The sequence below is a fragment of the Bos taurus genome, chromosome 3 (assembly GCF_002263795.3).
Source record: "Bos taurus isolate L1 Dominette 01449 registration number 42190680 breed Hereford chromosome 3, ARS-UCD2.0, whole genome shotgun sequence".
Lineage (NCBI taxonomy): Eukaryota > Metazoa > Chordata > Mammalia > Artiodactyla > Bovidae > Bos > Bos taurus.
Genome location: NC_037330.1, coordinates 73,599,235 through 73,612,993, shown reverse-complemented (window position 1 = coordinate 73,612,993; position 13,759 = coordinate 73,599,235). Strand labels below are relative to the sequence as shown.

The 13,759-nt window shown below is 37.2% G+C and overlaps 1 protein-coding gene across 1 annotated transcript in view; it reads right to left on the bottom strand.

Annotated features, from left to right (window-relative positions):
- Positions 1-13,759, bottom strand: part of NEGR1 (neuronal growth regulator 1) — a 1,034,996-nt gene that overhangs the window by 233,996 nt on the left and 787,241 nt on the right. Inside the window, exon 5 of the mRNA NM_001205414.2 lies at positions 7,377-7,497. Within this exon, the coding sequence (NP_001192343.2) occupies positions 7,377-7,497 (121 nt within the window). The remainder of the gene's footprint in view (positions 1-7,376; positions 7,498-13,759) is intronic.

Here is a 13,759-nt window from a genome sequence, read left to right as displayed (position 1 = left end):
TTTGAGCAAGATAGGTGTTAGCTCTTCTCTAAATTTTTGGTAGAATTCAGCTGTGAAGCCGTCTGGACCGGGGCTTTTGTTTGCTGGAAGATTTTTGATTACACTTTCACCATTACTATTCAACATAGTTTTGGAAGTTTTGGCCACAGCAATCAGAGCAGAAAAAGAAATAAAAGGAATCCAAATTGGAAAAGAAGAAGTAAAACTCTCACTATTTGCAGATGACATGATCCTCTACGTAGAAAACCCTAAAGACTCCACCAGAAAATTACTAGAACTAATCAATGACTATAGTAAAGTTACAGGATACAAAATCAACACACAGAAATCCCTTGCATTCCTATACACTAATAATGAGAAAACAGAAAGAGAAATTAAGGAAATAATTCCATTCACCATTGCAATGGAAAGAATAAAATACTTAGGAATATATCTACCTAAAGAAACTAAAGACCCATATATAGAAAACTATAAAATACTGGTGAAAGAAATCAAAGAGGACACTAATAGATGGAGAAATAGACCACGTTCATGGATTGGAAGAATCAATATAGTGAAAATGAGTATACTACCCAAAGCAATTTATAGATTCAATGCAATCCCTATCAAGCTACCAACAGTATTCTTCACAGAGCTAGAACAAATAATTTCACAATTTGTATGGAAATACAAAAAACCTCGAATAGCCAAAGCAATCTTGAGAAAGAAGAATGGAACTGGAGGAATCAACCTACCTGACTTCAGGCTCTACTACAAAGCCACAGTTATGAAGACAGTATGGTACTGGCACAAAGACAGAAATATAGATCAATGGAACAAAATAGAAAGCCCAGAGATAAATCCACACACATATGGACACCTTATCTTTGACAAAGGAGGCAAGAATATACAATGGATTAAAGACAATCTCTTTAACAAGTGGTGCTGGGAAATCTGGTCAACCACTTGTAAAAGAATGAAACTAGAACACTTTCTAACACCATACACAAAAATAAACTCAAAATGGATTAAAGATCTCAATGTAAGACCAGAAACTATAAAACTCCTAGAGGAGAACATAGGCAAAACACTCTCTGACATACATCACAGCAGGATCCTCTATGACCCACCTCCCAGAATATTGGAAATAAAAGCAAAAATAAACAAATGGGACCTAATTAACCTTAAAAGCTTCTGCACATCAAAGGAAACTATTAGCAAGGTAAAAAGACAGCCTTCAGAATGGGAGAAAATATTAGCAAATGAAGCAATGGACAAACAACTAATCTCAAAAATATACAGGCAACTCCTACAGCTCAACTCCAGAAAAATAAACAACCCAATCAAAAAATGGGCCAAGGAACTAAATAGACATTTCTCCAAGGAAGACATACAGATGGCTAACAAACACATGAAAAGATGCTCAACATCACTCATTATCAGAGAAATGCAAATCAAAACCACTATGAGGTACCATTTCACACCAGTCAGAATGGCTGCGATCCAAAAGTCTACAAATAATAAATGCTGGAGAGGGTGTGGAGAAAAGGGAACCCTCTTACACTGTTGGTGGGAATGCAAACTAGTACAGCCACTATGGAGAACAGTGTGGAGATTCCTTAAAAAACTGGAAATAGAACTGCCTTATGATCCAGCAATCCCACTTCTGGGCATACACACTGAGGAAACCAGAAGGGAAAGAGACACGTGTACCCCAATGTTCATCGCAGCACTGTTTATAATAGCCAGGACATGGAAGCAACCTAGATGTCCATCAGCAGATGAGTGGATAAGAAAGTAGTGGTACATATACACAATGGAGTATTACTCAGCCATTAAAAAGAATACATTTGAATCAGTTCTAATGAGGTGGATGAAACTGGAGCCTATTATACAGAGTGAAGTAAGCCAGAAGGAAAACCACCAATACAGTATACTAACGCATATATATGGAATTTAGAAAGATGGTAACAATAACCCTGTATACGAGACAGCAAAAGAGACACTGATGTATAGAACAGTCTTATGGACTCTGTGGGAGAGGGAGAGGGTGGGAAGATTTGGGAGAATGGCATTGAAACATGTAAAATATCATGTATGAAATGAGATGCCAGTCCAGGTTCGATGCACGATACTGGATGCTTGGGGCTAGTGCACTGGGACGACCCAGAGGGATAGTATGGGGAGGGAAGAGGGAGGAGGGTTCAGGATGGGAACACATGTATACCTGTGGCGGATTCATTTTGATATTTGGCAAAACTAATACAATTATGTAAAGTTTCAAAAATAAAATTAAGAAAAAAAAACATTATTTACTTAAAGTGTCCTTTCACTACATATAAGGAGTATATTTCTTCTTATCAGTCTTGTCTGCAAAAACCATCACAATATTGCAAAGTAATTAGCATCCAATTATAAAAATTTTGTTTAAAAGACAAAAAAGTTAAAATTTTTAGTTTTATGTGTAATCAAAATCTGAACTCTAGTTCTCCCAACACTTACTGTATTTATACCTAGAGTAAAATTTAGCATACTAGAATTGTCCCTGCCAGGTATGCTAAAAGTCACTATAGTGTTAAAAAAAATGACCATTTTATGTGTGCTAAGTCACTTCAGTCGTGTCCAACTCTTTGTGACCCCATGCACTATAAGCTTCCAGGCTCCTCTGTCCATGGGATTCTCTAGGCAAGAATACTGGAGTGAGTTGCTGGGCCCTCCTCCAGTGGATCTTAGCAACTCAGGGATCAAATCCACATCTTTTATGTCTCCTGCATTAGCAGGTAGGTTTTTTACCACTAGCGCCACTTGGGAAGCCCAGACTATATTATACAAAGAAATAATATCTTCATAACTAATATATAACTTTAGTCATTGCTATGATGCTTACCCAAACAGTACAATAAACTAAAGGTCAAATGGCTAATATTTCTAATGTATAAACAATTACATCATTCATAAGGGAAACAGTGTGACAGACATCTTTGAAGATGGCATCCAATGGTTCTCAACTCTTAATGTTTATGTTCCCCTGTAATCTCTCCCTCTTTGAATAGGGTCACCTTTTATAACCAATAATATATTGCAGAAATGACAGAGACTTCTCAGACTAGGTCATGAACAGCTTCTATGGTGTTCTCTTGAATCACTAGCTCTGGGGAAAACCAACTGTCTTATTATAAAGATGTCAAGCAGCCCTATTTAGAGATCTATATAGTGATTAACAGACACCTTCTGTCAGTAATGGTTGCTTCCCTGGTGGCTCAGTGGTAAATAATTCACTTGCCAAGGCAGGAGACTTGGGTTTGATCCCTGGGTTGGGAAGATTCCCTGGAGAAGGAAATGACAACCTATTCCAGTATTCTTGCTTGGGAAATCCCATGAACAGAGGAATCTTGTGGGCTGCAGTCCATGAGGTCGCGAGAGAGTTGGACAAGACAATGACTAAACAACAACCTGTCAATAACAGGCACCAGTTTGTGGGGCATGGGACTGAGCCGTCTTAGCAGCTGATCCTCCAGTCCTAGTCAAGCCTTCAGAGGATTAGCAGCAGGTGACATTTGATGGGAACCAGGTGGGAGACCCTGAGCCATACCCCACTAGGAATTCCACCAGGAATGCTCCTGGATTCCTGACCCAGACATACTGAGATAACAAAAGCTTACTGTTTGAAGTTGCTAAATTTGGGGTTGTTACTTAGCAACAGAAAACTAATAATGGCAATGTAAACAAAGGACAGAACATAGGTTGAGAGGCTGACAAAGGTAAAATGTGTCCTGATAGCATCTTTTATATGAGTGCTCTTAGACAAGTTAAGTTTCTTATGTTTTAGTTTTGTCATCAGTAAATTGAAGATAATAAATCATACCTCAGAGAGGTCTGAAGAATAAATGAGACAGAATGTAAAGGTCCTGGGAAGTAATTTATCCCTGGTAATGTTTCTTCCTTGTCTTTAAATTGTGCTTAATTTTGCAGGATCTTTTTTTTTTTTTTTAAGTTTTCAAGCAGATTATTCTCAGTGCACAGAAGAGGATTTTACAGGATATGATACAACTATAGGCAAAGATAAGATTAGAGATGATCAGGTATTTCGTCCTATTTGTTTGTGTTTATTTGCTTATATTTATCTGAATGAAAATCTGGCTTTGAAAATCTTGACTTAAGCAAGATGAATTTTTATAAACATCTCTTAAAGTACATGGGCTTCCCAGGTGGTGCCAGGGGTAAAGAATCCACCTGCCTATGCAGGAGCTGCCAGAGACATGAGTTTGATTCCTGGGTCAGGAAGATCCCCTAGAGTAGGAAATGCAACCCACTCTAGTATTCTTGCCTGGAAAATTCCATGGACAGAGGAGCCTGGTGGGCTATGAGGTAGCAGAGAGTTGGGCACAACTGAGCATGTATGTACAAAAGTATATGAACAGAGTAAGTTATTTCTGAATATTTTTCAAGCCTCAAGTATAAAAGGAAATAAAACTAAGAAAACAAAACTTCTCCAGATCTTGTAAAAACTCTGCTCTGTTCCAAGAGAGTCTCTGACAGCCTCATGCTTCTGTTAACAACCTTGAAGTCAAGAAAACAACCCCAAAACATGCTGTATCTGTTTCTTTTCTGTATAGTTACCTTGACTCCATTATTTCTGTGTCTTTGACTAAACCAACGGAGAAAGTATAAGCGAATGTTTCTATGTTCGGTCTTATTTTGCTAACTGATAAGTTACCTGAAATGCCTTTATCCTGGCATTTAACATTGACTTTTCAAATTATTTTTGATAGATCCCGAGGTCCCATGACCATACTAGGTGTCACAGTATAGACGTTAAATCCATGAACTCCATCTGAATATTTGCAAGACTTCTTGGGTTCAATTTCCAGCTCTGTCATTAACTATAGACTTGTGCAAAGTACTTATTGTAAATACACTGTGCTAGATTTCTCTTCAGCAAGAGGTAAGGATAAAAATATTATCTTTCTATAGGTTTGTTGTGAAAATAAAATGGGTTAATGTTAAATACGAAGTGCTTATCACATAGATAGCTTTTTATTTTGGTAAAATAAATCTTTTAAATGTCCTGGGCCCTGAAGGTAGCATGGTAGATACACTAGTGAGTGTAACAACAATCATTTGACAAGCAGAAGTTTTCTTTCTCTCACTCCCTACACATATTCAAATTTTTTTTTTTTTTTGTAGTTTTGAGAAGATAGATTTATATATTCTAGTGGTATTTGGATATTTCTTCAAATACAACTCTAACAAATGATAAATGTATGCTTCATTCTTAAATAAAATATATATTTGCCTTTGAAAGTGCATTTGATTTTCACAGCTACTAGATTTTTTTCTGTGAATGAGTGTATCAGGGAAGGGCTCTGATTGGGGAGAATTAATCAACCTATTTTTGTAGCAGTTCTAAACTCCTCTGAAAAGTTATAGTCCATTTCCCAACTTGGGGAAAAAAACAAAACAAAACAAAACAATGAAGCTACAACTGCAGACACAACTTGGCTCTCTTCTGTCTTTGGTATAGGCCAAGCAAGTGGGGTGAGGGTTGTTGTAGTCTTTTTGACAATGGTCACTGAATTTAGGAAAGTGGAAGAGAGAGATATAGCAAAAAAAAAAAAAAAATAGTAGAAATAAAATGGACTTTAACAAAGGAGTTCTCACTTGTGCTACTAAGAATAATCCTGCTCATTAACCTTTCAGAAAGGCATGACACAGTTTCAAAAGTGAATTTGAAAGATATGTAAAATAATTTAAACCACTTTTTAAAAAGTGTGCTTTGTGGAGAACCAGGGATGGGGGAAGGAGTTACAAGGACATCCTAACGGAAGGGGGGCTCTGAGTAGATAGAACTGAGACTCCATTCACCCCTACTTTCACAGATATTATTTAGTGGGTCTTCAAATAGGATTATATTTGAACAAAGGGTTTCATAATTTTCAAAGGATTGAGAACCATGCTTCTAGATGTTTACCTCTATTCATCATCACAAACTGAAAACTTCTTAACCTGGATTATCAGAATCTGAGGAAGGTTATATTGCCAGATATATAATCTTGTAGGGTTGGGATAAGGGTGACCACAGATGAGTTTATCTAATTTTAGGTTTATAAAAATATAGGGGAGCTTCCAAAAGCCACCAAGATTTCAAATTAATAAAAGCAATAATTAATTAGCAAAAAAATTAGAAATTAAGTAGCCCAAATTGTAGAAGAGGTTGCATATAAAATAACTGCAAAAAAATTCTAGGTGAATCCACTATCAGTTATCCAAAACAAATAAGATAGTTATGGGGATATCTTTTATTGTTTTATTGTTAAGGCTGATGTTAAAGGAGAATATTTCCCATAAATCCTCTTTTGATTACAGTTTAAGAAACAAAGTACCTACTCATGTCACATCCATTTTCATCCATTGTGGCAACATCTAAGTTCTTATGTGATTTCACCTGTTTTCTGTTCAGACACTTAGCTGTAATTAGTTATGAGACATGACACTTAATAAACCTCATATGTTTATGTTGAACAGTATGGCATTGCCAATATTTAGCCTTTTTGACTGAAAAAAAATTTAAATTTCATATGGTCCAAACTAACATTTTCTAGCATACATTCCCTCCTTAATTTTGAAGCCATTTAGATGATATCCTCTCCTCTGTATTATATCTTCCATTTAATCCACAGGGGTCCCATTCTTCTTTGTTGGCTTGATAAGAACAGGTGAAGAGGTCTGAATGAGCCCACTGGTTGAAAGTAAAGAGAAAGTCCTTAAGTCTTGTCTTGTCTTGTTCAACAGCTCTTGCTAAGACTTTCAGAAGTGCCTCAAGGGGACAATCATATAGAGCTGATGTTAGAGTAGCCCTAAAATCCCCTTCATTAGTCCTTCAACCATGCAGTTTATCCCTCTACAGTCCCTTTAGTGATAGAATACCTGAAATGCCATATTCTATAAAAACAAAATGTTAAAATGTCTTAAGGGAGAGAGAGGTAGGTAAAAGGGTTAGGCTGATCAAGGAAGCCAGGCAGAGTCAGCGGCTCTGATTGCTTTTGGAGTGCTCTTATGGAAGCTGGGCCCAAGTCCTTTAAGAGCTGGTTTATTTCCCAAGTAAACATGGTTTCCAGAAAGAGCAATGGTGTGCTGGCTCCGAAGGGAGGGGTAGAAATGAAAGGCATCAGTGATGGGGGATTTGCTGGCATTTCTGAGATCATATAAACCAAAGTGGACATTTCTTCTGGATGCTATTAGCTACTCATCCCTCCCACGTGGGCCTCTTCGTGCCCCAGAGAAGGCTGCTAAGAATCATTCAAGCCAGTTAAAGAAACTGCTTAAAGTAAATATCTGAAACACAAACACATTAGCTCAAAGTGCTTGATACAGAGTAATAATCACAAAGTCCTTACTTCTTCTCCCCTTTGTACCATTCAAAGGCCGGAGGCGGCACACCTGCACCTTCGCATCTTATCAATCCACTGCGTCCGGGGGCCACGGTGCCAGATTTAATTTCCTGAATTGTAGGAGCAACTGAAAAAGAAACAAAGAAAGAAAGAAACTGGTGGGTTAGTTAAAATAATCTTCAACAGAAATATAGCACACATATTTTTATTCCTTCTACATTCAAAGCAATCTTATGCCTGATAGACCAATGCATCACATTTTCAGTGTTTTATGCTCCTCATATGAGACCAGTCATTTTCAGCTTCATTTTTCAAGTTGGACAATAGACAAATGTTCCTAGGGAGTGCAGAGTAAATGCAATACATTTTGGCCTTGCTTCCTATTGGAAAAATGGCATTGTTGAGGGGAACACTTCATCTGTACTCCAGTCAAACTACACTTCAATAATAGCTCTCATTCACTGAGTGACGGCTGGGAGCCAGTCATGGTGGCTCCGTGCTTTATGTTCATGATTTCCTCACAGTAATGCTCTAAGCTAGATGGTATTATCCCAATTTTACAAATGTGAGAACTGAAACTCAGAGAGGTTAAATAATTTGTCTGAGGTCACACAGCTACTTAGCTGCAGAGTTTGGATTTCATGTCAGGCATGTTGACCCAAAGTCTGAAGTCTTCCTATTCTGTGTTTTTCCTTACTCCCTATCATGTTAGTGATTTTTTAAAATGTATTTCCTTCTACCTGGAATGCTATCCTTTCTCATTTCCACAGATTCAAGGCCCAAATTTTGGGGTCACCATCTCCTTACTCTTCCTTGCTCTGGCAGGAAATAGCTCTCTTTTTTTCAGAATAGTTTCTCTAAATCTCTCATAACATACACTTTGTGTCTTGTAATGATGGATACACCAGGCTTCCTTGTCAGCTGCCTAAAGGCAGGATAAATATCTGATTTATCTCTGCTTATTCAGAGGTCAAAGCACAGTGCCTGGCACAAAATGATGCTTAAAAATATTCGTCATAGCATAGGAGAAGGGAATGGCTACTCACTCCAGTATTCTTGCCTGGAGAATTCCATGGACAGAGGAGACTGGCAGGCTTACAGTCCATAGGGTCACAAAGAGACAGACATGACTGAGGGATTTGCTGGAGAAGGAAAAGGCAACCCACTCCAGTTTTCTTGCCTGGAAAATCCCAGGGACAGAGGAACCTGGTGGGCTGCCATCTCTGGGGTTGCACAGAGTCGGACACAACTGAAGCGACTTAGCAGCAGCATATATGTTTGTATGTATATGTAGATACACACATATATATTGGTTTTATTTTTCTGTGAGAACCCTGAATAATATATGGAGCCAAAGGATGGAAAATTAAATGGGACCTTGAGGGCAATTTTAAGGACTTGGTTTCTACTCTGAATGAGATGGTGAACCACTACAGAGGCGGGGGGGCAGGGGGCATAATCTGGCTTTTGTTTTAAAAGTATCACATCACAGGCTGCTGTGTTGAGAAAAGATTATCATGAAGACAGGATGAAAGCTGCTACAGTAAGTAAGGCAAGTGATGTGGGCAGCTCAGATTATGGTGGTAGCACCTGAGTAGTGGAAAGTTACTGGCTTTGAGGTACGTTGTGAAGTTGGAGCCAATAGGATTTTTTGACAGATGTAAAAAAAAAAATTGAGGGTGATTTTATTTGGCTTAGAGTCAGACATGACTGAGCAACTTCACTTTCACTTTTCACTTTCATGCATTGGAGAAGGAAATGGCAACCCACTCCAGTGTTCTTGCCTGGAGAATCCCAGAGACGGGGGAGCCTGGTGGGCTGCTGTCTATGGGGTCGCACGGAGTCAGACACGGCTGAAGTAACTTAGCAGCAGCAGCAGCAGCAGGTTAGAAATACCCATTGACTGAGATGGGTTCAACAGTTAAGTAGATGAGTTTAGGAGTTGTACGTATAAGCCATTTTATTTAAAATATTTTCACTGCCTTTAAAATTCTCCTATTTTTAAATCCTCCTAAATCTGCTTACTCATTTTTACTCCCCCTCTACGGAAATCACTGATTTTTTAAATTTTATTAATATTTTTGCCTTTTCCAGAATGTTATGTAGTTGGGGTCATATAACATGTTTCATATGTTTCATATTGGCTTGATATTGGCTTCTTTCACTTAGTAATATGCTTTATTTAAGTTTATTTAAGTTTCCTCCATGTCTTTTCATTTTAGCACTGAATACTATTTCACTGTCTGTATGTACCACAGTTTATTTATCCATCCACCTGCTAAAGAATTTCTTGGTTGCTTTAAGCATTGGCAATCGCATGGAAAGCCACTATAAAAATCCATTTTTCTGTGTGAATGTAAATTTTCGACTCTTTTGGGTAAATACCAAGAAGTACAATTGCTAGATTATAGGATAAGAATATGTTTAGTTTTGTAAGAAACTTACAAACTGCCTTCCAAAGTTTGCATAGCTACCAACTATGTATGAGAATTCCTGTTGTTCCATGTTCTCATCAGCATTTGGAGTTAGTGTTTCAGATTTTGTTCATTCTAAGAGGTTTGTAGTGGTATCTCTATTTTAATTTGCATTTCACTAATGACTTACTCCTTGGAGGGAAAGTTATGACCAACCTAGATAGCATATTGAAAAGCAGAGATATTACTTTGCCAACAAAGGTCCATCTAGTCAAGGCTATGGTTTTTCCAGTGGTCATGTATGGATGTGAGAGTTGGACTGTAAAGAAAGCTGAGCACCGAAGAATTGATGCTTTTGAACTGTGGTGTTGGAGAAGACTCTTGAGAGTCCCTTGGACTGCAAGGAGATCCAACCAGTCCATCCTCAAGGAGATCAGTCCTGGGTGTTCATTGGAGGGACTGATGCTGAAGCTGAAACTCCAGTACTTTGGCCACCTCATGCGAAGAGTTGACTCATTGGAAAAGACTCTGATGCTGGGAGGGATCGGGGACAGGAGGAGAAGGGGATGACAGAGGATGAGATGACTGGATGGCATCACTGACTCGATGGACATGAGTCTGAGTGAACTCCGGGAGTTGGTGATGGACAGGGAGGCCTGGTGTGCTGCGATTCATGGGGTCGTAGAGTCGGACACAACTGAGCAACTGAACTGAACTGAACTGAATGACATGATGTGAAGTGTCTTTGTATGTGCTTATTTGTCATCTATATATCTTCTTTGATCCATTTTTAAATTGAATTGTTTATACTATTTTTATTGAGTTTTAAGTATTCTTTATATATTGTGGATAACAGTCTCTTGTCAGATGCATCTTTTGCAAATATTTTTCTCAGTCTGTGGATTGTCTTTGCATTATCTTGATAGTGTGATTCACAGAGCCAAAAATTCTAATCAATTTATCAACTTTTTTTTTTCCATGAATTATGCCTTTGGTTTCTAAAAGTCATCACCAATTGCAAAGTCATCTAGATTTTTCCTATTTTATTTTTCCAGTGTTGTATGCTTCTATTTTGCCATAAATATTTTTTTCTACCAGTCTACGTTTAGCATAGTACATATTTCAATAGCACTATGAAAAAGAGTTCAGTATAACAGGAACCTGGAAAACGCAAATACTAATTCATTCAGACAAAAGACTTGACTAAGTGTGCACCTTGGATATATTTTAAGTTTCTTTAGAAAGCAATAAAAAGGTACAGAGTTTAATGATTTTTCAATATGTAGTGAATATAAAAACCATACACACTCTTCCAACAGAACATTGCCTTTCCTTTTGAAAATGCCTGAGCAGATTAATCATTTTCTGTTAAGGGTAATATTTTACTTTGAATTTCTAGCACCTCTATTTCTCTGTGGTATTTTTATTTTTAATACTAGGCTCAATTAGAAAGATATTTGCAAAGAAATATTTTTATAAATGTTTTGCGGATAACTTGGCAAAAATAATTTTGAGAAGTTTGAATAAGAAAATGAAAGAATATACATAAGCACATTTATATATACACAAATACAAACACATACATACTCTCTAATTCAACATGAAGAACCATTTAATAAGTTTTAACTTTGTTAGGTAAAGATGCACATCCCCCCTTATAAGGCAATAACAATACAAAAGATATCTATAAATAACAACCCCTTATGTCAATTATTATGACACTGTTTTGCTTGTAAGAAATATAGGTAAGATTGTATTTTCACTCTGTTTTCACAGACTTTCATGTATTTCTCTCTCTGTCACACTATGAGGCCATAATCTTTTATGATATCCAACTATTATTGAAGATGAAATAACATATGCAACAGGAGATCCATCACAAGTTTCTATTGAAAACCTAGCTAGTTCAATTACTCCCTTGTCTGTCAAGGGGGCCATGACTCATTACAACCAAAACCATGAAATCCGGAACATGGCCTGAAAACCCAGGCATAATGAACCTAAATAAAAATCTAATTTGTCATTAAAAGCCTTTTATGCAGTACAGTGTGCATATGGCTCAACACTTGGTAAGCATACAAGTTAAAGGGACATGATCATGTTGTCTAGAGGGTTCACGGGCTGCTGAAATGGACACTGAAAAACAGAAAGATACTAAAACAGCATATGGAAGCCTAGATAAAAAATGAAATAGGAATTAACACTGTGAGTAAGAAAAGGTCCTGAGAGTGTTTTATGTGTTAGAGAATTAAAGGGCCATGGGGTGTAAGTAATCAATATAGAGAGGCAAGTCTCAAATACATTTCATTTTGAGGCTAAAATTATAAACTTGAACTTGAAAACTGTATTGATTTTTCTTTGGGACATGAATGAACCCTTATGCATATTATTCTGCCTTTTTTGAAAATGACTGTACAAGAGGAAGTAGATCCACCCCTTTATTTATTCTTCATTCCTTCATCAACTCAACAGGTACTTTTTATTGAAGACTACATTAATAAAAATTATAACATCCCTGGCCTCATAAGACTAAGATTCTTGAGTTTGTATGTATGCATACATGTACATGAATGTGCAAACAGTAAATAAACAGTAAGGGAGTGATACAAACTAAGACGGAAATTGAGCAAGATGAAAGAAAAAGGAATGCAAGGTGGGTTCTTTTATGTGGTGAAGTTACAGAGCTACTTATTGATAAAGAAGAGAATTTGAGCAGAGAAGTAAACGATGTGAGGAAAGAAATCATGTGGTTTTCTATAGAAAATTATTAAAATAAAAGAAAAAAAGAAAACTCAAAGACCCTGAGGGGAAATCACTGAGGTAGAAACATGCTTAACAGGTTTGAGAAGCAGCAAAACAGTCAATGTGACTTGAGCAGATTAAGTGAACAGAAGAATCCAGAAGAGAAGGTTGGATAGGCAGCTGGAACTCAGATTCGGAGGGTCTTGGAGCTGATGGTAAAGCCTTTGAATTTTATTTTAAGATGAGGTTGTGGAGATTTTGAGCAGATGTATGATATGAGTTGATTAACATTTTATACAGATTTTTGGCCACTGTGTGGAACATGGTCTGCATAGAGGCAGGAGAGGAAACTGGCAGAACGGCTAGAAGCCTGTTGTAGTAATCTTTAGGATGATGAGAAAATCATTGGCCAATCCATAGAAAAGGCAAGAATTGAGAGAAAATTTAATTAAATAGATCATTGGTCACATTGGACTTGAGTCAACTCATTTTAGTTAACTGGCAGTGAGAAGACATGTTTAGTAAAATTCCAAGTTTACACCATTCTGAATCCTATTACTTTGTATAAATAAGAGTTCTGTGGTCACTGAAATGTCTAATCAAACCCAATAGTTTTCTTTTCTAGAGCATATCTCAGAGACTGTGACGCTCATGTATTCCTTGTGAATCTCACAGTATGGAGCTTTTCCAAATTTATGAGAGCACAGAATTACAGAGCATTTTATACTGAGTTCTTGAGGGCCAAATATTTTGTGGAGCATATTCTGGGTATTTTGGACAGTTGGAGAAGTAGATGTCTAAGGTCTATTGCACATCCTCTGTTATGTGATACATGACTTTTCATCACTGCTTTAACTAACTTCTGTGTGCTCATGAGCTATAAGGTACTAACGAGTTTTATGTGATGTAATTATTTGCATCAGAAGGATATGGCCACTTTTTTGGCCAGAAATATATACCTCACAACAATTATGGCTAATTACATCTCTAACTGGAGCTATAACAATGCATTTTATGTGTGATCAGTAAAGTTGTACAAAGCACTGTTTCCCCTGAAATGTTCCATGTTTTAGGAAATCATCTTGGGGCTCTTCCTAGAAAAGACAATCAAATGATAAAATCTGAGTAGTTGCTTCCAGAGCTTATTTCTTTCCCCATCATACTGTGTTGTTCTGTGAATTTCGGTCCTGGAATAGAAGTGGGAGTAGGAGTGTAAACATGTGCATACACAAG